We start from the raw sequence: 24594 nt of genomic DNA on the forward strand, positions 1-24594 counted from the left end.
AAGAAAGTATTAAAAGCAAGTGTTCAAGCATGTTCAAACAAAACACAGGTACTGTGTTAGACACTGCATAAAACCAAGCTATGCCAAATTCCCTGTGCCCCACTTGCGAGCTCAGCATTAAAATAAAAAAACAGTGAGGAAGGTGTATGCTTCTTCAGGGAAATGCTTTTGAATTAAAAAAAAAAAAAGCACAGTGGTGTTGAGGCACGAATGAGCAAAAGCTTTCGTGAGAGAGACTTTTGGTTGCATGAGGGATGTGGGTTACTGTCAGCATATGCATTTTTGCACTTTTCACAAAAGGGAAATACGATCTTGACACCACATGGAAGGAGCCCTCCTCGTTGAAATTTTATTGAACATGAAAGACATACTGGCAAGAATCTTTTTATGTCTGTATAAATACAGTAGTTTAAAACTGGTAATATACAGGTAACACTTAAATGCCCAAAATTATATACAGTTCCTTTAACCTAACTTAGACCACTTACACAAATTACTTGAATAGCAACTTCCCTACAAATGGACAAGAAAAAAGAGCAAGAAAGAAGAGCTAGTTGTTGCTTTTTAGCTCAAACAACTGCCTCGTTGGGGTTTTTTGATAGCAGCGTTAAATAGACCAGCTTGCCTGCTGTGATTGCCAACACATGCAGCTTGGAAGCAGATCACCAGAACTCTCATCTATCCCATTCACATCAGCCTGTCAGCCCTCTCTCTACACAGGCCAGGGAGCAGCCATCAATCCCAGACAATAAAGTTCCCCTTTTCTCTTTACAATAAGATTAGCAAATACATTTTTTTTCTTAACTCTTTTTAAAAAACAGAGCGATCTAACAAGTCACTGCCTGTGCAATAGGTGGGGACAGGAACGCTGCGTTGCACTACCACGCTGTAGATGTCTCCATGAGAAAACCAACTCGCCCACCCACAACATAAACCCAACAGACTGCTATGTCTACCACAGAGCTGCCAAACTTCTCGCATGCCACTAGCAGCGGACACTCACCACAAAAAACACAGGGCTCACTCCAGCTGAATGCACCCTAGCACTTCCCTTGGCACCATTTCTGTGGCCTAAATTTCCTCCATCTTCCTAGCTCACCTTTCCCTCTCCCCTCCAGTAAAACCTCATTGACACTGCTGTCACAGGGGAGCTGCTGTGAACTCCCAGTTTAGAAACAGAATGCTAATGTCACCTGAAAGCAGATGCCCCAAGGCCAATCAAAGCTTGCTGGTGGTGGGGTGGTCCTCCAGCAACAAGTCTCTCTCAACACTGCTCTGAGATTAAGAAAGAGCTCAGTATTATCACTGCCAGAGCACACCAACCAAAATCTGATTATTGCCACTGCTGTAGTATCACCAAAAATCTTGTATCTGTGGTGAGGATCCAGCCCTGCTACTGCTGCAGTTGCCTGCCTTCCTTGTGGCGATCGTAGCACAGGCCTTCTAAAAGGACGGGGTCTCCTTCCAAGGCCAGTGGTCGTAAGGGAGACAAGTTTTACCAGCATAATTCATGGCTGAGTGCATTTTCCTGTCTTCATTAAGGGTTTACACCAGTGCTGCTACCTTGGAAGTCTGCCATCAATAAGCAGGTCAAACCTCTTAGTCTGGGAAAAGCCTCTCCATTGTTTTCTGTCTCATGAACAGTTCTTCAGTAACTATCTATTTTTTTTGGAGACCAGGGTGTTGGAAAACAATTGAGATACGAGTAAAGATCTCTCCTTCACCATTGAAAGTAAACTGTATGCTTAATAAGATGAAATAATTTGGTCTCTGTGGACCAGAAAACAATAGCCTCGCTGTTGCACTGATACCTTGCAAGTTATGTCCTTGCGTCACCCAAAGCAAACTGGAATAGGGACTGCTCCACAGCTCAGATTCCCTTTAAACCTCTTAGCTAACCTCTTTTACCTCTTCAGGTTTCCCTCTTTAGCACAGACATGAATCAATTGCTTCAGGAAACTTCAATTTCTTTTTAAAAAAGTTAACTTTTATAAGACTGTACTCAAATCCCCTATGTTTCTTACAAATATTCCTGATTTTTATTCTTCATGCTAGGAGCTGAGATGCATAATGAAGTAAATAACATCAACAACTGTGGCTGACTTAAAAGGAAGCAGCAGCAAGTAGAGCTTTGTCCTCACTCTCTCTGAGCAGGATGAGAATCTACTAATTACTTTATTACAGTCTGGGTGGAAAAAGGAGTGAACTTCAAATCAGCACAGCATTCAATGCAGTATTTCCTTTGTAGTGAAGAACAGAAAATAACCCCAGACCTAGGATAAATCTCTCTACCCAATTCCTCCTTTTGTTTACACCAGGTTTGAGGTTACTTACACAGTGGCACAACACTAGAGATTCCATACACATCTCCACACCTTAGGGTATGTGCCCACCTTTAGCTGTCTATCTCTGAGAAGAAACACTTCCTAGAGGCAAGCTACTACGTAATGCTCAGGATAAGCAGTTCTTGCACCCTCCTTCTTTGATCTGTCAAATAAAAGCCACTGCAAGGATAAAAAAAAACCTAAACGCTCTATTATTTTATTTTCCTGCCACAATTCTATACTTAGTGGCTCTCATTTTTAGAAAACTTTTTATCATTACTTATGCAGATAAAGAGCCACCAGAAGCAGCCAAACGAACCATGTAAGGCACAATGAAATATTCAACACATATGTTCTCCTTTAAGATAAGACAATAATAACAATAGAACAACTGAAACCTGAGTCTCTTCCAAGTATACTGAGTTATGCCACTGAAGTCAAATGGGTAATAGAAGTTTAATTTACCTTCTGATACTCAAAGGCACAGAGATTATCCCACTACTGGAAAATCTATCACTACCACTACAACAACAGCAACAGCTAGGGATTTGCAAACTAATGAAGAATACAATTCAGACACTAGAGAGAGGACAAGAAAGGAAGATTCCTCCACAGAGAGGCCCTTCCATGAGGAACATCCTCAGGGGCTACAATCTACTGTGAGCATAAAGTGCTCTTACCTGTGTGAGTGAGCATGTGCCACTGCAGGGAATTTGCCCATGGAAAGACTTGAGGACAGTAAGGACAGGGGATATTTTGCACGCAGTCTGAATAAGCATTCCTCTTCCCTCTCAGCAGCTTATCCTTGGCAGTTTCCTTCTCATCCTCACTTGTTCCATTTCTGCCACTTTCTTCCTTGAAATTGTCAGTGGACTGCAGAAACGGGCTAAATTTGTTAGCGTCTGTGGTAGCCAGCATTTTCTCTATGCTGGCAAACTCCCCACTTGACTCCAGATCCACATTACTGCTAAGTTTGGGCTTATTTTTCGTTCCTTTCTTTCTACCTCTCTTCTTAGTCAACCCAGCATCAGCAACGGGAGACTGCTCTGGATCACATGCCTGAGACAGGTCACTGGGCAGGCTGGAGTCTCTCTGAACAGCAGTCATGATTGTCACTTTAGCTTTGGCGTTCCCTGATTTGTCACACCCAGTGGAGCTGCTCGCTGCCTTGGGACTGGCGTCTGGAGCCTCTGTTTTCAGCAAAGCGTGAGCAGAAGACACAGATGAAATGATCTGTGCAATGGAAGCCAATGGCGGCAGCTCTTTAGTTACTGAAGGCTTTGGCAAGAGAGGTGGCGGTGCTGGTTTAGGCCTCAAGGGTCTCAGCAAGGCAGAATTGCCAGGGAGAGCTGGGGAAATGATCGGGACAGTCAAATGCAATGAACCTTTCAGTGGCTGGGGATGTCTGACACCCCGGTTTGTCTCTGAGCCCCCATTGGCACCAAAAACCAAAGGACACTGCAGACAGTTATAGGCTTTATCACTGTTCCCAGAAGCAGCCAACTCTTGATTCCTGGTTTCACATGGGACATCATCTTTATCCTTCTTCAGGATTTTGGGGATGGACAGGTCGATAGGCTCCATGGAACAGTCGTAAAGGGACAGGGGAGAAGAGCCGAACAGGTTCTCCTGCTTCACTTGCACAGCACTCAGGCTTTTGCTCTTCTGAGAGAAATCCAACGGCTCATCAAAATCCATCGGGAAGCTGCCCACAGGTTCACGCTTGATGGAAACGTGAGATGATGTTCCAAGTAAGAAGCCATTTTGTGGCTCCAGAAAAGGCGCCATGGGCTTGTGGTCCATATAAGTGCTGTCCTCCAATAAAGAAGGCTCTGTCTGGCTCTCCTGGGCACTGCAGTCCACCGTTAAGATGTAATTCTCAATCTCCCTTTCTTGCACATGCAAGTGCTGCTTGAGGATATGGTGAATGCAATTCCTCTTAGCTGAGAAGGCTGTGCCACACTCCTTGCACTCAAATGGCTTCTTCTTCTGGCACCCACTGTGTGTCCTCATGTGAATGCGGAGGGCACGGTAATGCTTCAGGTCCTCACCACACAGCTTGCACACAGTGTCTGGGGAGCAGAAGGCATCCACCATCTCTGCGGCGTTGCTCGTGACATATTCGATGTTCTTCTCTATATCCTTCCTGGTCACTTTGAGGTGCTTCTTCCGCAGGTGCCTCTCACAATTGGCTTTCACTGTGAATGGGTAGTGGCAGATTTTACATATGTAAGGCCTCTCCCCACTGTGTGTCCGCAGGTGCCGGATCAGTGCTGCCTTGTCAGCTGCGATGTAGTCACAGATGTTGCACTGATACGGGGAAATACCTAAGTGAGAACGGATGTGAGCTCTCAGGACACCAGAGAAGGCAAACACCTGGTCACAGAAACGGCAGGGGTACAAAACTTTCCTCATGGTTGGGGTCTTCTTGTTCGCTGCCCCTGCAATGATGGCTTTGAGGTCTCCTTCTGTGACCTCTTGCTTGATCTTGGCTTCCATACTCAGAGGCAGGAGAGCTTCGATGATGCTGTCCTGCTCCAGTTGCGTCTTCATCTCATGCTGAGTTAAAGGCTCTGCTTTGGGTTGGAGGAGCAACTGCGAGGAAGGACTTGATTTGGCTCCTGGCTGAGGGAGATGAGAGTTGGAGGAGGACTCCACCGAGTTCTTGATCAGCCTCAGAGGGGGAGGTGGGAGGCTTGGGCTGATGCAGCCAGGGGAGGCTTGCTGGGCACTGATAAGAGGAGGAGGTGTAGAGGTTGCGACAACTGTTCGGGGCGTTACCAAAGGCTTTGGCTTCAGTGGTGGCATATGCTTGAAAATGGACTGCACAGGGACAGAAGGTGCCTTAGAAAGTGGAGGAAGACTGATTTGAGGAGGAGCGGAAGAAGCCATCTTCAAGATCTGCTGAATATCTGCCAGCTCAATGGCAGACTCATTGGAGATGGGTTTCACCACAATACTGCTGTCAGGCTGGATAATAAAACCCTTCTGGAAAGGCTGCAGTGAGAGAAGCTTTATGTTTTCTTTTGTAGGGGGAAGGACTGAAAATGACCCTCCCATGGAGGCAGCTTCCAGAGGAGAGAGGCTGAGCAAGGTGGTGCTGCCAGGTTCCTGAGGTAGGTTACTCTTCAGTGCTCTGAGCCGCATTTCTTGGACCTCATCCTGTGTATTGTCCTCCTGCTTGACAGGCTTGATGTCTTTGGTGTACTGTAGGCCCAAGGATGCCATGAAGGCTTTCTGGTCTGGATTCTCGCCAGGTGGGGTCATGGACTGTGGTTTGTGCTTGTCTTTTCCCTGATCCACCACATGCGTTTCTGTGTGCAGTTTGAGTGCCGAAAGCATGGGGAATGCCTTGTTACACATCTCGCAAATAAATCGATGGAAGTCACTGATGCACCTTCGCAAATTTGTTTCACACCAGACCTGCAAGACATGCAAAAATATTTAGAGTAGGCATCTTAAACTGGAAAGGCATCACACGCTATTGCAAAACAAAACCAGCTCACTCTCTTTTCCCCTGCCTAAGTTAAGGGGTTTAGAGCAGCCACCACCCATCTGGTATGGAGATATTCCTGCTCCACAGCCTTTAGTCTCCTAAGTGGTGTACCTGAATTAGGGGCTGATTCTCCAGAAGTTCCCCTCTATAAAGGTAAACTCCTTCAGATGGCTGTTCAGACTCTCAAACACTTTTCTATCATGAACTTCCCTACCAGAAACCTCTCTCGTGTCACTGACAGGACAGGAGCCTCAGTAGACTACACAGCAAGTAAACTGAGCAGTAAGACTACCTCGTTTAGCTCTACTACTATAAAGAACATGGGAGGAGAGGAAGCAAAAAAAAAAAAACAGCACCCAAAAAGGCAAAACAATATAAACCAACCAAAACAATATCCCCCAAAAGCAGATCAATGAAACTCAGAGCCTAAAGTAGAAAAGCTTTCGGATAAGGAAGTTTGATTACATTTACTCTCCCAAGAAAAACAGTAGTAGAGGGCTGGTAACATCTTTATATACTCTACATACTTCGTAAGTTTCGTCTCACAATGCAAGCAAAGTTATTACAAAAGGAAAATACCAATCCCTTAATGTCTGCCATTAATTACAAAAAAAACCCAAACAAACAAGTTGTTTAAAAAGCTTTTTCTTCTGATTTTGTAACTTTTACACCAAAACTATAACAGACTTACAGAATGATCTATGTGCTCCCCCTGGACCAGCAACAAATTTCAGGTCTACCACCTTGCAGCCAGAAGAGCTGGAAATCAATGATTTAATCCCAGTAGAATAAAAGAAGTGCAGACACTGACTAAGCGTGGTCCTTCTGGATTGTGCTGTTGATTTCTTTTCTTTTTTTTAATAGATATGCAGCGTCATCCAGACCCAAACTAACTAAGGCAAGCAAGGTTTGACAGAGGGAAGAGTAATATCAACCAGCAGAAAGCTTTATGGCTCTCAGAAAAATATTCACAGACTACCTCCCTGTCTCCCCCCAGCCACTTTCCCTCAGAGGTGCAAAACCCTCAGACCTTATATAAGGAATATTGTGGAAAGGTGCCTGGGAGTGTTTAGTGAAGAAATCACTGAATATGTCACTGTTTATTAAGTAAGGTGTCTGCTCAAAGTTTTTTGTAATAAAGCTTTTACATCACAACTACATCCTTGCTAGAGTAAATTAAAATAATGTCTTCCTTACTGTGTGTCCTCTCTACTGATTTCAGATGTGGGATAATTTTGTGAAAGAGAGAACTAATGGGCAGGTTGGAAGGGGCAAGGATCTAATATTATGAAGTTTTCCTTGAGAATGTTTTTATACATCTTTACACTGATAGTTACCCACTGGAATGCTGAAAAAAATCCAGTGCCAATATTCTCTAGATGGCAAAAGAAAAGGAAAAGGCAGAAAATGTTTGAAGCCTACGCAAACAGTGCTTTCCACAAAATATTCTACATGCACTCTCTGCCTCAGCAAGGATGAATTCTTCAATGATTTCATAAGGTATGTGCTGTAGCAGCTGGTATCTTACGCTATGAAGAACAAGAGTACCTGAGAAATGCGGGGGAACTTCCTACAGGAGAAGTCTGTGAATCCCAAGTCGTGGAAGCCTGCTGGAATCGAAGGGTTGTTCTGAATGAAAGGCTTTCCCATGGGATCTCTGGGAAGCTGCTTGTGGATGACTGCATTATGGCGCAGTAAGCCCCGATGAGTACGAAAGGTAATACAACAGATGTCACACCTGGAAAGGAAAGGAATAAAATATAAATGACTTACTGAGTGCTGCAAGCATAAGAACTAGCATTCTTCTTGCTTTAGTACACCCTCCTTACTCTCACTCCACGATACCAAGAACCTGCTAAATGCAAAAAAAAAAAAAAAAAGCCACAGCATGTTAAAAACTGATCTCCACAAAAAGGCCATTTCAGTCAGTCACTTTCTACTAGTTTCTGGCTAATAAGTTCACTGAAAGTTTAAAGAACATAACACATGAGAACTGACAATCCCACAAGGGCAGGCAGTAAAATGGCAGCTGAGACCACAGCCTTCTGACAACCTTCCCATTGTCCAACCAAAAATATTTCAATGGGCTTTACGCCATTTCATTTTTACTAAGAAATACTGTTAAAACAAACAACATTTTAAAAAAAAATCAGTGACAAGAAGACGCTAAATCTGACTTAAGTAGCAAGCAGCTGCAAATGTATAAATAGCACCTTTTATAACCACTGCTTAAAACATACTATGGCACACCACTCAAATACCCATGTGTGAATCTTCCTCACACTGCCTTTCCATAACCTTCCACTGATTTTTTTTTTCCAAGCTGTTATGAGAAATATATTGTTTTAAAAGGAAAACCAGAAGGGGAGAAATGTCAGAGGGGGAAGACCTGAAACAGGTTCAACACTTCTGACACTCTTACATCTCCTTCACAGCCAGTGTGCCCTGAAGAAAAATGCAGAATCAATGTCTTTTTCTACCTGCACTTTACTGCTGTGATTTCTTGCTTTTCTTAAGTTCTCAGATCCCAAATTCAGCTAAACAAAGGTTTCTCACATGAAACATTGCATTAAATAACCAAAGCTGTGCTGCAGGCAGTAAGGGCTACACAGCAACATTTGGCCAACATGTAAACAAGCCTATTCCCTTTTAAATATCTGGAATTTGAGCTCTGCAGCATGACAGGTCACGTCCACTCTGCATTCAACTAGTGATACACAGTTTCACTCAACACAGTTCCTTGTGGTTACCAGTGAATGAGAAGCAGTCAGATTTTGTCAGTGAGAATATTAGAGGAGTTTTTCACATCTCCCCCTGCCTTAGTTCTTCCCATACCATCCTTGCTTTCTACATCAAGGAAAAGGACATGTGCCTACTCATTAAAAAAACATCCTGCAATTCGAAATAACTTCTGACAAAATCCTGAAACCACTCCCTCCCTGTCCTGTCCTCAACAAACTCCCATTGTTGTTCTTTTTATCACCACATAAACTCCCACAGCCATTTTTTTATTCCCTGAAAATGAAGAGATAACCAAGTCACCCACAAAGCAACTGGACTCAGTCTCTGAGTGGTGAAAGAAGCAAGTGTGAAGTGTATATAACACGGCCTTTGTTATCAGAGTACCCAGAAAGCTTGGACATAAATATTGTGCGCTGAAGTTTTAATCTGCTTTAACTCTCCTGTCAATTCCCTTGCATCCTACCTTTACAACTATTGCTAGCACAGTTCCTCCAGTCTATTAAATACCAAACCAATGCCATTTACAAAGCTAATGTTTGCTTAAAAAGGTATGCTAAATGTGACAAGAATCTCTGGTGGTGTGGGGGAAATGCCAACACGTAGTACTTCTCCAGCATCAGGATCTACGGCCCTCCTCCAGCTCACTTGGCAGCACCTACTCTATGATGCAAAGCTTTCATCTTTAGTGAAAACAAAAACACACACAACCACCAAAACCACTGGGGGAAGAAGGGCATTAAAGGGTTAGAACAGTCACCTGAAGAAGTTGCAGGCTACTGAAATAAACTCACTTTTAGAGGTGATGAAAATGCCTTGCGTGAAAGCGAGCAGTGTTTCTGGCATGCTCCTCCTGGTACGTCAGCATACAAACAGTGAAGGCTTGGAAGCAATGCTCCTGCACCATCAGGAGCATCACTGGCTGTTCTGCAGAGGCACACAGACCCTCACACCTCAGGGCATCTTGAGGCATTTCCAGGTCAGTGTGCCCGGCCTTCTATGGCCCAGCAACCCAATGCAGTAGGTGTATCCCCTTGTGTGTGATGAGGCAGGCACAGCTACCACCCCTGAGAGCACCACAGAATTACTGGGAGAGCTGGCTCCTGCTACTGTATCCCCAAGATCTGGGCAGAGCAGGAGCCAGTGATCCTTGGCGAGCAGCCAGACGTCCTGCAGACGGGTAAGGTGTGACTCATCAACCTTGCAGCACTCCCTCACCTCCATTGGCTGTGCAACGTGCTGATTTTAAGCACTAGTTTATTTAGGTCTACCATCAAAAGCTGCACTTCAGAGTTAATCTTTCTGAGCAGACACCCGTGTGAAAGTCCTCCACAGTACACCTGTATCAACTGCTATGCCTCAGGACAGTAAAAATTTGCAATTTAAAAATGGTGTTTTCCATGCAAAGGGAACTGCCTCCCCTCCCCCCAAGCAAAAGTAATGTATCTCACTCTTTTATAAAGCATAGAATGAAACACTCCTCTGTATTTTTCTCTTTCTTCCTTAGTCTTCTTTTCTTTTCCTTGCTGTGGGTGAAGAAGCAACAAGTAAAAAGAGAAGTTGGGAAAAGGATTAAGCTCTTTTTCCATTCGGTCAAAAAGAAACACCTGGCTGAAAGTGGAAACATATAGATAAATTATGCCTGGCATTTCAAGATGCAGGCTCTTCAGGGCATATAAATGCACCGCGCCCTGGCTCAGCACTTTGCCCTGGTGGCACAGCTTACAGAATCACAGAGGACCTGGAGCATGGGAGGGACCTGTGGATGCCATGTCTTTCTCTGTGGTCCAGGCACACCTGTACAGGCAGCTGCAGTTTGGAGAGTTGGAATAAAAACAACTTGAGAAAAGCCCTCCCTGAGAGATGTGGAGCAGCCCCTCTAGGCAGGCTCCCCAGGCAAGCTAGTGACCTGGTGGGCTCCAGTCACCACACCGGCACCTGGTGCCCATGTTGCTTGCCAAAGACAAGTGAGGTCTTTGTAAAGCTGCTCCTGATGCTGAGGGGTGTCACCATGCCACCAGTTCAGGAGATCTCTCAGGCTCTGCAGACCTCACTTGGGCTTGCTACAGATGCAAGCTATTTAAAATACACACCTCGTTTGCCCAAGTGTCTGCACAACTTTTTTTTCTGCCTGTGTTTTTGCTGAGTTCCTTCCCCTCACCTCAAGTAGGAAGGGAGTCTGAATTTCTCACAAATGACACGACTTGAGCTTTGAACACAATTAGCAGTGCAGATGCAGACAGGGATCCATAGCACCTCCAAGAAAAACTCTGCAGGTACTAAGTATCAAAACCTAACTAGTTAAGGCAAGCATCATGCTGCATTGACTAAGGCTTGTGTTAAATTTAGAATGGAGTAAGCTGACATGCCTAACAGTGCATTAACTGGAAGCATTAGCTTTTTTTAAGGAAGTCTAACCATTAATTTCTCTATTTTGTCATCAATACTATTTCCCATCTTTAGGTAGTGTCAATGCCTACTGTATTTTTAAACCTAAACCCACGGTCTAAGAAGGATAAGAGAAAGGAATCCTAGGTGACATGAACATTTCTTCATCTTGCTTAAATTGCTTTAAAAAAAAGTTAAAGTCTGAAAAGTCTAGGATATCAAATAAGCATCTGAAACATATGGTAATATTTTGCTCATGATGAACTTAAAAAAAACCAAACCAAAACAACAAAAACCCCTCCATCTCCTTAAAATTTCATAAGTCTGTTCATGTGCAGTGCCAAGTCAAATACGGATGGCACGGCTGCAGAGAACAGTGATGGGAACAGGTTTTGAGATTGTTCGCAGAACAGGCAGAGCAGTGGCTCAACACCTGTGCAGAGATAAAAGCACTCTACTGGTAAGGTAAGTTTCCAGATGTATCTAATAAAAGCTGCTGTGCTATCATGTGATTGCTAGTCTTGGCCACAGTCTTCCATTTTTCTATAAATATGATTACAGAGTAGGGAGAAAAAAGCTGTTCAGTTCCAAGCACAGAGATTCAATTTTAAGTGAAAAGGAAAAAACTGCTTTTAGCAGCTAAGGCTGCTTGAAAATGAGCTCAATTCTCAATTGCCTTTATGTTTTGAAGTAATTCATACCTGTACACTGCCAATGTAATACCAGGGCTCTGGCTCGCTGGCAGAGGTGCACAAAGCAAGAGGATAAGAAAACACAACTACTAAAACACAAAAGCAGGACCAAAATATAACAGTGCAATGACCAGGCTGCGCTTGAAGCTCAGGCTACATATTACACCAGGCAAGTCTGTTTAATTATTACTACACCAGTGCACTTTTTCTTTTTTTTTTTTTCAAATGCAGACAAGGTCTTTGTGTAAAAACACACTATTAAAAAGCTTTCTACTAAAATAAGTTAGTATTCTTGAAATCTGTAATGCTAATTAGGATATAAAAGCATTTTAACAGGCTTTAAGAAATAGTCTGTGAAGCTTGTTCAAGAGGCAAGCCAGGATTTGCTACACTTTTGACAAGTGGCACCTATGCAAGAAAAGTTTACATTAGCAGTGCCTGTTGCCTTGTATTACACTCTCCTCTGAGATAATTCCAATTTCTCAGCAGAGGAAACAGCTTTTCTTCTTTAAGAAATGGAAAGACATTTTAGAAAGGAAATGCAGAGCCACAGTTTAAGCAAAATGAATCAGTCTTGATTTTGATTAGGAGTAATGCAGACAAACATTCAATCTTTCTAAATTTTATATTTCAGTAATCAAGATACAAATGCCAAATATTTATATCCATCATTATGTTACCAAGAAATTAAACAAACGCTATGCTCTGCACTGCTTGAGACTGGCGGTGGGAAAGCGAAAGTGACATTTACTATTCTTCTACTTACACTTCCGAAACCACACAAGAGCAGACTAAACCCTGAAGTTTTCACCCATGCGGCTCACTAAGACAAAGTTGTTCATGTTGTGGATGAGAACAAAGAAAAACAGTGTGAATTTCTAGGTCTTATCTAAAATAAAAAGCTTGATATCACTTTGTTCCTTTCCTGTTTGTCCTCTTTAGCAACTTTCACAAACAGAAGCAAAGAAAACAAAACAAGAATGGAACATATCCTGAGACAGAAGTCATTAATATATAATTAAGTTATGAAGCTGTCTAACTCCTCCCACTGAAATCCCTAGTATATACTGTATGTATTTCTGTCTTTGTCATTATTATTCTCCTTTCTGTCTTACTTTATTTGCAGAATTGGCTCTCATGAGCAAAGAAAATCCTGTGCCTAGGACCTCAAAGTAATACGACTGGGCAGAAGAGAAAGATCAGTGATTCCCTGCTGTTGACTCATGCCTGCATCAGGGAGAGCAGGCTCCCAGACTCTGCACTGGCAATGTCTGCTGCAGGGAAGGCTGACAAGCAGGAGGAGATGAAGAAAGGATGGTTTTGAACACAACGATTTTCACCACCTATGAAAGAAAAACTAGCAGGTTATAAACATATCCCCCTTCAGGAGAGGATTCCTTTGCTTCTCTTTTGCTTCTTTTGGGGCAAGGCAAAGGGAGAGAGATGAGAAAGAGCAAATTGGTCTCTGCTCCTGTGCAACCCCACCCAGGTCCAGCTACTCATCTCCTTTTGGATAAAAAAAACCCCCTTCCTGGCCTCCACACCCAGGGCCCTGGGAAATAACATCCAACAGCTGCACTAATCTCTCCCACTTGCTGTAGATGAGTGACAGAAAAGCAGCAGTGCTGCGAACTCGCTCCTGCCTCCCTCCCCAGGGACCCCTGTGGGTCCTCCTACTGTCCTGCCATGACCGTTCCTGCCTCCTTCCCCGCAGGATCGTGTCTGACCCCCGAAGGACCTGCTGCTCTCCCATCTCGACCTCGCCCAATGCTATGGGTCTGTGCTGAAACCGCAAGAGGCACAGCAGCATCAGGAGCCAACTCCCTGCCAGGCGCGACAGGACAGAGAGGCTCCCCTCCCTCTCCCCTGTGCGTAAGGGCCTGGACTCAGCTCACTAACAAGTTCAGTGCGCGCTGCTTCACATACACAGCAAAGGTGGGGCTTTTTTTTTGACTTCTCCCCCCTTCCACCTCCCCACTGGCTGTCTGACTTTGTTACCAATGTGTCCTGTCGCTCTTTTTAACCCTCTCCCCCCCAAAGAAGCCACCCTTGGGTGCAGCAAAGGCTGAAACCCCTGCACCAACCCTTCTATTAATAGAGGGATGCACAATGTTATGTTCATTCCTACAGCTGCGCTGTGGTCCAGGCAAGAAAAGTATCATGTTGGAGCCAGAACAGCCCCAATATAAACCAGGGTGATGCTGTACTTCAGAAATTTGTCAGCATGCTGCAAAGCCAGCGTCCCTACCAGTGCATCATGACTCCCACAGTCAGAGTAACTTGAGTGAAATTAACTGCTGTGAAGTTTAATAAAAAGGTATAAGCCATCCTGTGTCATGTTTTAACTTTCTTTGTGTGTGAGCAAAGAAAAAAATCAGGAGAAAAGATTTCACTTCTTCCCAACACTAACGAACTGCATTTACCAGCGACACTTCAACAGTGCCAGATTTAAACATCTCTGCCCCATTGGAATGGTAGCTTACTCTACCATTTACTTCAACAGAATTAACATGCAACTAATTAAAAATAAAGGGGAAATTGGAGATGGCCTGCAGACATTTGCACAAAGCAGTCATTTTCTCATAATGACTTTTTTACTTAATAAAGGTCAAAGTTTTAAAAACCAGAAGTCTCAACAAATTGGCAGGAGAGAAAGAGGTGAAGATCAACTCAAACAAAAATGAAAAGTTTAACAGTTAGGGCAAGCATACCTGAGGAAAAAAACCAACCCTCTGACCAGTACAGTCATCTACAACTACCAATATTGGAAGCTGCACAGCATTCAGAATAACAGTCACTATTTGTGCAAACAAACTCAAATGAACCTTCTGGTATTCTTTCAGGGTAAGAAATGGAAAGCTCTTCCTACCTTCTAACACCTTTCAAATATGGAAGCAAAGTACTTGTGCTATTTTAAAATTAACAGTAAGAGTTAAAAAAAAAAATCTACGTGTCTACCATGTTAAAAAACAACACAATTTTTCATAAGTAACATAAAGAGAAATCCCACAACCACACACTGATCGCAACAGGGCTCACAAATAGGTGCAGCTGAATCTGGACTGCACACCCTTGCCCTTACCTGTATTTGCAGGTAAGATATGCTCAGCATGCAGACATGACTGTGAACACACTTTGAGAGAGCCTGTGTATAAACAAATCCTGTTACTTAGGATCAGGCAGGTGTGTTAATAAGCTATTTTGGCTCAGCCCTTTTTCTCTCCTGTATGCCCTTTTACAAGCAGCTTTCCTCTACAGTCAGCTTTGCATTTACCCACTTTCTATTCTTGCAGCTGAGCTAAGATATTCAACGCCATGTGACACACCACACAGTTTCACATGAGAGCATCACTCCCTGCGTCCATTCACTATCTGATATTTTTATCCGGCTGCTCTGGATTCCCAGTCTCCTCACACAATGAGCTCCCTGAAGTGAGCTGACCACTTCTAGGCCAGGCTTGGACTCGCGCTGCTCTTCAGATGTTTCCCATTTCTCTTTTCTGAACAGAAACTTTAGAAAGCACTTCAAGTGCAGTTCTGCTCTGCTTTTGCAAGCCAGCACACAGACAGATGCTCAAGCCACTGATTCTACTTCTCCATTAGCTCAGTAAAAGGATGCATTCACCAGCTTGCTTGCATACCCTCTCCTCTGCCTTACTGAGTTGCATTGTACCACAGCATATTTTTGGTCATAGCATTTACTAGAGCTGGATTTCATCGTCATCAGCTGTCTCATGGAACTGCTCCTGCACTGAAAATACTGCCAACAAGAGATTAGTTCTAGTTCCTATTAGCAAGATACTGTAAAACTGCTTGAGAGATGAGCAGAACAGGAGAGTCAGCCTAATCAGCAATGCCACACAACTGACCCTTGTCTCCATCCTTGGCTGTAACAAGTTTTGTAGCATTGACTCTTGTTAGTACTCAGTAACTCCAGTGCAGTTCCCACCCAAACTATCCTTGCTGGTATAATCTCAACAATGACTCAGAATGGAAGAACTGGGGCCAAAGTTTAGTATGCCAAAACCAGAGGTCAAGGAGGTCCATGAACATGTCCATGCTAGAGTGCTCTCCATCTCTCTCAACAACTGTGTAGGATACAAGCTCAGAATTATTCAGCCTCATTAAAAGAGCACAGCTTTTCTTATTTTGAAGTGCTAACAAGGAATGAGGCTATGTGCACACCAACAGTTGTGACAGACAGAAAAGCAGTATATAATCTCACAATGCTGAATGCAGATGACTCATCATTCATGCTTCAAGTTGCTTCCAGTAACAGTAGTGTCAACTATCAGGAAAAAACTTCCTCTCCCCATCCTGAACCTGTAGTTTTGTCTTATAATAATATAAATTGCAAACAACATATAGTTTTCAAACAACTTCACTCGGGTAAATTTGCAATGTCACTATCACCCTCCTCCCACAAAAGGCTGGCCACATGCAAAAAGCAATGTGCTTCACAAAAATGAAGCCAGCAGGATTATTGCCTACTAGACAAGGAGAGAAAAGACAGAAACTGAATTCCTAAACTTGCTTAAATAGGCATTAGTAAAAACAGGAATTAAACTTAAGGGTCTTTTTCTTATTGTTGTCTTTTTTTTTTTTCTTTTAACATCCTGTACAATGTACTTCTAGTCAGTCACACTGCTGGCTCTGTAAACAACTTAATCTTGTGCTAATCTTTTCTACTGGTGCTAATGATTGAAATCATCTCCACGCAGTTTAAATTTACATTCAATTCTTTTCTTGGCTATTTTCTCTCCCTAGAACCAATGTGCAGAACAGCCCTGAAGAACGGTAACTGGGCAATAAACATTCAATATTCTAAGTAGCTAGAATAATTTTCACTCAAAACCCACTTCCTTTTGTCTTGACATAAATGGGCCTGCTCATGTGCATTGGCTAAAATGATTTAAGATTGGAACCTAGGTCCAGGTGCCTGGCAGCATCTCACCACCTGCCACCATACACTAAAGAATGCAGATGTGCTGGCAAAGAGGGAAACTGGGTGACCAGCCCAACTTAACTGCAAGCTGCATGTGAGATCTCGTGAAACGATTTTCCCAGAGAGTCCAGCAGACCATTCCTAGGGCATTTAAGTTGTCCACTCCATCTAGGTGAAGCCAGGTAACACCAAGACACAATGACAGCATTTTCCACCTGTGTTTTCAGAAACAAGAGCTCACAGCGGTTACTCTGGTAAAACTAGAGGCAGACAACCGCAGATACCAATGGTCAGAGTGTCCCGACACTTTCTCTTCCAGGGCCTGAGCTCTTCTGTTGCTGTGCCCATTACTGATCTGGCTGTTCAAAGCCATAACTTTCCATGGCAGTGTTCAACCTCTAGACAATTTGACTTAATAATTTTCACGAAACTTAGGTAGGCTTTTTTGAAGAACAAGGTGGGCTGTGGATGGCTTTTGGTTTTCTTTGTTCGGAGGTTTTACAGGAGCACATTACCCTGGGGGAAGACAGCTACTTTTCGCTGTCCTTGTAAAAATATGCCTGGGATTTGGCAAGTTATAAACCTTAATATATTATATCACTGTTTGGATAGGCTTTGTAAAAGGTCAAAAAACTTAATCTACCCTGAATCCATTCATGGCAAAAGGGATCCACTGGTTCTGGTCACCAGATCAGCTCAGTGACTTAGGCAGGCAGTGTCTTTCACACTGCAACGTCTATTTCTCGTCTCCTATAAAAATGTAGCAAAAAGAAATCCTGTAACTGAAGGCAAAGCCACGCTGAACCAACTGTGATCAGAAAGTCCCCATAATGTTCATTAAGAGCCAGACTTTTACCATATTCAAACTGCACAACTATCCTTGCTAAGAACTGAAGTTTAAACATGAACATCCTTTCTAAGAAAGGAGGTAACTGCAACACTACCAACATCTCCCCCCTGCTCTCCTCAGGGAAGATACACAGGCATGAGAGGCAGCATAAATGTCTCCTTGCTGCTGTGAGGAAGTAAAAATTAAAAAAACTGTACAAAACCTCCAGGAGGAGAAGGAGAGGAAATGTAAAGGGTATGCTCTGGTTACACCAAAACCCAACTGAGGAATTTTATAGTGTACGTACTCTTTTTAAAAAAGCCACAGGTTTTACTTTAAGCCTGTTCCGTTGTACTTGCCAAAGGAAAGAGGAGAAACCTAACATAGCACCTGGAGAGGTTTCTCTCCAGGAAACCCTCACGTCTCCTTTGCTTGCACTGCTGATGTGCTCAGAGCTGCCTGTCAGGTGACCTGTACAAGCACATCACCACGTTTGACGGCCACAAAAGCTTCCAGGGAAGTTATCCTGCTCTGCGACGTTTCTCATTTTCACTATTGGCTGCACAGCGTTTCGGCGCTCTGCTATTATATCAACACTCAGATACAAACTCACCAAAATAGAAGGCGTCCTGAGGCCCCAGCTGCAGGGAAATAGACCTCTTCTTTAAACAATCCAAGGTAGAGAGGCCAAGGAGGTCAGAAAGCACCCCCGGGCCACCTCCTACTGCTAACGGGGACTGCAGACAATCTTGCTGGGGCCAGCTCATGTCACTAATTAGGGTGCAGGTCCCAGAGCTTCAAAGGGACAGAGAGTGACCAGTGGGTGTAATGCCATGAAGGAGATGCAGTGCCACAACCCATTGTCAGTGGGACAAAGAGCCCTATTATTGCTCCCAAGAGCAGGGCAGTTCTTACAGTAATTAGGAGACAAAGATGCACGATTTAGGATTTTACATAATCAAGAGATACTCTCCCAAGCGGGAGCCCCTCTCACACAATCAGTGGATTAAGTATTGTTTATTCTGCTGCAAGTAAACAATGAGGTGCTCCCTGCTCGAGGTTTTACATGAAAAAGCAGTACCAGGGAAGACAATGCGAAGTGCCTTTTCAACTGACTTTGAACAGCTAACTCTGTGATTTAAAGTTGTTCATTTGACTGTATCTGGAAGGGTATTGGCCCACCCCGTAAATTAGCTGCTCACATACTGATCCCGGGGCTACCAGACAGCCGTACCTTTTCTGCTGCATAGCAGAAGGGGGGCCGGGACAGACAGACTCAGACAGCTCTGGGGGCAAGAGGTTCTATTTACACAACAGCACTATAATGGCAGGATTAAAGGACCACAAGAAAGCCAGGCAGAAGCTCCTGCCCACCGGGGCACTTGGCCGCTGCTGAGGAAGCATCCCTGAAGGGAGGTTGGTACCACCATCTAGGCAGTGCACGCTGTTGCACTGCTTCAGAGCCGGTCTGCACTCATTTTCATAGTAACTACCGGGGGGAGCAAAGAGGAATCGAATGTCTGCCCTGTGCCCTTATAATGAGAAGCACGGCTAGGCAAATTGAGCATCACTTATTTTTGGTCATGACAAAACAGTCTGTACTGGGTTACCTATTGCAGTAGCTCCAAACCAACCACCAGCTCCCAGAGCATCTGGCTCTGGGATACACATCTGATACCTGCTTCACAGGTCCCGATCAAGTGACTCTACTTTTACAATATGGGCAATAAAAAGAGACTGAGGGTGTTATGCTCCCTGCCCTTTGCTCATAACACAGTTACTATGCTTTTTTGTTCGTTTGAACTTTAATGAGAGTTCTTTCCCCTTGTCTTCTACAATAAGGCAACAACAGGACTTGATGAACTCCTTTTAACATTTTGCAGTCTGCTCCCCCACCACAGGCATACCCGTATACATATGCCTCTTGCTCTGATACTCTAGCAAAATATTCTCTTTTCTTCATCTCTTTCACTCAAAAAAGCACCCTTAAGCCTCACCAAAAAGATTTCTATCACATGAACTCTGGACTGAGAACGGCATGCCACATTCTGCTTATCTTGTTGAATCCTACAGCCAGTCTTGCACAACACTGGGAGCCAGGGGATTACAGCCCCTGTCTGCCAAGGATTTTAACCCATTTCCTTTGGGATGAAAGAGTCACCTTAAGAGCAACTCAAACTGCTCTGCTTACAAGAGGATTTTCTGTTAGGTTGGGCCAAGCAGACAGTGTCGTTTGACTTGTCTAGACTAGGACAAAAGGTGTGTTTTAAACCAGATGGGCAGGGTAAGTTGCACTTGAATATTGTAGCTGACCAGGGAGAACCACAGCTTTCTTGTCCTGTCCTATCTCCACTGACTTGTCTTAAACTGCTGAAGTAAATACTTGACAATCCCCCCTTACCACCATCTAGACAATTTCATAAAAACCAGCATCCCAGCACAACCCTTAAATCATGCCCACAGAGCTCAACAATTGTGGCTCTTGATTTAGGGACACATTCTAATCTTTGTTGTTCAACACAATCAAGGGTAGCAAAATCCATATCAGGTGAATATTATCCAAAAGCAAGTCTCCTAATACTAGAGAAAGATGCACAGCCAGTGTGTCCCCCTGCCTTACTGCAGCAGACAGCAAAGCTGCCAAGCTAGAATGGTATCTATTCCCTTATCTTTTATCCATCATTCAAAGCAAGACAATCCACCTCTTCCTCTGTCCATCTTTGTGAAGAAGACATATCTTCACAGAAGCTTCAAAATAAGGGTAATACCAGGATAAAGCTAATATGACAGTCACTTTTCTCTAGAGCATGAAGTGTAAGGCAAAATTTGTCTCAGACTCCATTTTGTGTGGCTTGCAAGAGCTTTTGCCAGAGAACAGAACTGTTTCAGTTTTGATCTATAATGAAAATTTACTTAATTTACCTCAGAAGCAGCAAAGTATATTTAATTAACCAACATTTAACGGACCAAACTTTTCAACTCCTTTCCAATTACTGAATTGCAACACTTACAATGCCTTTAAAAATATGTCACGTGGACTTATCATGGTTTTCTATTTCTATATATATTTCATATATCTGGCTCTACATTTCTCTACGGTAAAAAACAGAAAATAAAAAAGTATCAGGAGTCTCAGGGGCAATTACATGAACCAAAATACAACATCCAAGCACCTTCCCAAACAATTAATAACTAATTTTTCCTTGTTAAGCGAAGTTGATTTAAGCCAAAATCCACATCATTCCCTAACCTCAACAGGCAGAAAAGTATAAAATATTTTATTGAAAGTCTGGAACCAGAAACTCATCTATCTTCATTCCCATGACTCAAAAAAACCCCCTTCGTATCCAGCTGCCTTCTTCTCCCCAAACAGAATAATCTTGTAAGTTAATACCTGAATACTTTTATCAGTTTTTTTTCTCCATGTTTTAGGCATCCTCAGTTTAACTTGCTAACTTGTTAAAATTTTGGACTGTTGGCATTTTACAGTTTTATGTAACAACAGTGATAGGTTTCAAGGGGAGGAAGGGGGCTATAATTTTTTCTGAAATATTTCCAGCTATTAACTAGTAAGATTTCCTGAATATGCAAAATATAACAGAATTAAACTCTACAGCACCCTGGTGACACAGGATGAGGCAAAACATTTAAAAACCTGCTCAAAATCACAAAGACGGGCAGTTAACAGTGCAGGGGGATGAAGGGCTCCTTCCCCTCCCCAGAAGGTTCCCTCAGGCCATCTGATGATGAGAGACACTCTTGGTATTATTTCTTACCTCAATGAATTATCTGGATGTGTTTCCATGTGGGACTCCAGCCCGTACTTGCAAAAAAAATCTTTGAAACACACTGGACAATGATAAACTTCATCGTCAGCCTTCTTATCCCCTTCACCAGAGTGACCATCCTCGACAACCTTCAGAAAAAGGGAAAAAAACCTCACTAGACCAAATTTTAAGGAACAAACCAAACTTGCAATCCATTCAAAGTCTTTCTTTAGAAACAAAGTAGCGGTCTTCGGTCCTAACCTTGCTGCAAGCAACCAGAAATCACATTCCACAGCAGAGAGGGTAAGTGACAGAGCCTCTGCACATGTGTAAGAACATGCAGGACAGAAAAGGACACTCAGTAGGAGATAAAGTGTGCAACTGAGTCACAGATATATCAGTTCTGATGAGAAACTGATTTGAACAACTTATAAGCCCCTATGTTTAAATACCACTGAACTAGCATTCCTCCCCCTTCAGAAAGCCAAGGGAGCTGTCAGCCTAAATTATTTATGCCACTGAGATACTTCCAACTGCCAAGTCAAGTGGTTCAGCGAAAAGCAATGAACTTGTGCATGTTTTCTGTAGTTCTCTACTGATTACAGGGAGAAAAGCATGCACAGAACGAGGGATACTGTGCTAAAACGAACTGCTTCTAGCTTGCCATTTAGAGATAGTAAGTGGAAAGAGTCAAGTTTGGCAGACACCATACATGTTGTACAAGTATTTCATAAACAAAACCCTAGTGGAAATGTCTAGCCTTCAAATAAATATTTTCTGGTAGTTCTTGCAACTCCAATAATACAGGATTATGCTACTGTGAAAGGGAAATGCACTGCAGATTTTTTTCCCTCCAGATCAAGACAAAACCAGACTTGCGCTGTTGCTGCTTTTGAAGTAAGCTGTATTTTTTAAAAAGTTTAAATCACCATCCTGCAAGATTACTAAGAATTAAATGTGAAGAAAAAAAAAGCTACGGGAAAAGCTGCAGCAGCAAAAGAATAGTTCATCCTCTTGTCATCCAACATCAATTTTTTGTAAATCATAAGCAAATCCAAAAATTTAAACAATAAAGAATTTGAAAAATTGAATTATTTCAATCTCAGACAACCGTGTTGGTTAAACAGGACAAGCATGGCAACTCATATTCAGGGCTGTAACACGACCACATTTTAATATTTCTATGCTGACTGCACGAACTCAACAGCAGACAGTCAAGGAGGTAGCCAGAAACATCTTTTACTTCAAGCCCCATAAAGAACCTTTTTTGCAGGTGTTCTCTCCTCTCTGTCCAAATCAGCATCGTGACTAAACTTCCGTTTTGAAGGTAATCGCCTGCGCCTCAGCGGCGAGGGGGGAGTTGTGCTCGCTGTGCTGTTCGGATCCTTCTCGTGAATCTTCATGTGCCTGAGCAGGAGGGGGAAGAAGACACTGTCAGCAGGCAAATCAGGGCAGAAAGTCCACGTAAATTTTAATGCCAACACCATTTCTAAGGTTTTCCTTTAAAGGATATCATCAGAGATTCTGTAAACCAGACTGAACTTTAGAAAAACAACTGGGGTATGATCCAGCCCAGGCCCTTTGCAGTGCCTGGGACTGCATGGAGCTGCAGCAGGGAGACCAGAAGCTCTCCTCCATGTCCCGACCCACAGCACAGCACTTGCCCTGCTACCATCTAACTCCATGAGCACTGTACCTGTTCCCCATCATCCAAGAAGCCCCAATCCCGCCTAATACTGCACAGCAATCTACACATCCAGCCTCCCAGTCTTGTGGCCATCTAGTAAGTGAAAGCCTGCAGTTTAGCATTCACTTCTCTCAGTGCAACAAAAGCACCCCATCTTCAGTGGTTCTTCGTTTAGAGTTTGAGACAGTACCTCAAATTGATCTGTACATTCCAGTGTCAGAGCAACACTCAGATGTATTTGTTTCCTTCTCATCCTTAACACAATAGTGCACCCCAATATTGAATTTCAACTGCAGCTTTCAAGTCAAGATATATCTGGTCACAGTGGTAAACAGCAACAGGTATAACTTGTGAAACTCCATACTTCCAAGGCATGTTCACAAACCTGCTTTCCCAGGAAAACAACTATTTCTTGTCACAAAGACATGGGGAAAAGGAGAGGGGCAAAATGACTCAAGAAGCAATCTCATGAATATCTGTGTACCTGACCCAATTACCTATTGGTTTTCCATATTTGCAACCTGAGGAAGATACTGCCATCTAGTTCCCTTCAAGTTAGATGAAAGGTATTACTTCCATGCTTCTTTTTCTGAGAACTCAAAGCTCAAATTGTACATTTTTTTTAAATATAGAGCCTTTAGCCTCACTTCGATTTGGAAAAAAAAAAATCAAACTTATGCTCCTAGATACAATGGAAAATTTTTGCTTCTAATAGCTAGATATTGCAGTGCAGGACAGAGTTGGCCATTTGTTCATATGAGTGACTTCAAAAAAACAGAAGGGAGACAATGTTAATGGCATTTGGGCACATCTTTCAGAAAAGTCACATCCACAACTCGGCTCAGGACTGTACCATTTAACATGACTGTGCACTATCATGTTCCAACACGAGAGAATGTTGTAACCTAGACGAGTCTTGCATGTCCTCATAACTGCCTGGGTGTTATGACATTAAATCCGTTTTAGCTTTGGATGCCAAGATAACACTCAGGACCAAACTGACCTGAGGACAAGAGGGTATGGTCTTAAGCTCTGCCAGGGGAGATATTAGGAAGAAATTCTACAGAGAGGGTAATCAGGCATTGGAATGGGCTGCCCAGGGAACTGGTGGATTCTCCGTCCCTGGAGGTTCTTAAGATGAGACTGGATGTGGCACTTAGTGCCATGGTCTAGTAACCACGGTGGTAGTGGATCAAGGGTAGGACTTGATGATCTCAGAGGTCCCTTCCAACCCGGATGATTCTGATTCTATGACCCACAAGCAGACTCCACTGGAGCTGCTGGGAAGACTGTCTCATCACAAAATGTTTTTTTTAATGTTTCCTTTCACAACCTCTGAACCTTTTAAAAAAAAACAAAGAAGGCATCTAAATTACCGTCTCAAACTACAGCCAGGCTTCTGAGGGTGTTATGAGGGAACAGCCTCAAGCAAAAGCACCACACATACCAGAACCGATGCAAGACTAAAATGGCTGTTCAGCTACTGCCTTCTTTCAGCACCCGTCAAACACATGAGGAAAAAAACACATGGTTTCCCCAGATCCCCAGCAACCTGCACTGGTCATACAAACGGTGGACAGACACTGGTGACACCTCTCAGTCACATCTATGTGCAGATATGCCCAGCAGACTGGACAAAGAATCACAGAAATGCTGCTGAATTTGTGTGACCTCTTTCCCTGCTGATCGCCCAACTGGGAGCAGAAGGAAGGATGAAGCTCTGAGAG

General features: G+C 43.3%; 1 protein-coding gene across 2 annotated transcripts in view; it reads right to left on the reverse strand.

The window, feature by feature from the left end:
- Positions 1-24594, reverse strand: part of RREB1 (ras responsive element binding protein 1) — a 79303-nt gene that overhangs the window by 18732 nt on the left and 35977 nt on the right. For both annotated transcript variants that reach the window (XM_008934487.4, XM_018077643.2), the window contains exons 6-9: positions 22443-22587; positions 21190-21329; positions 7369-7558; positions 3005-5747 (exon numbers count right to left, since the gene is read on the reverse strand). In XM_008934487.4, the coding sequence (XP_008932735.1) occupies positions 3005-5747; positions 7369-7558; positions 21190-21329; positions 22443-22587 (3218 nt within the window). The remainder of the gene's footprint in view (positions 1-3004; positions 5748-7368; positions 7559-21189; positions 21330-22442; positions 22588-24594) is intronic.

This window comes from Manacus vitellinus, unplaced genomic scaffold, assembly GCF_001715985.3.
Source record: "Manacus vitellinus isolate BGI_N305 unplaced genomic scaffold, ASM171598v3 scaffold_39_pilon, whole genome shotgun sequence".
NCBI lineage: Eukaryota > Metazoa > Chordata > Aves > Passeriformes > Pipridae > Manacus > Manacus vitellinus.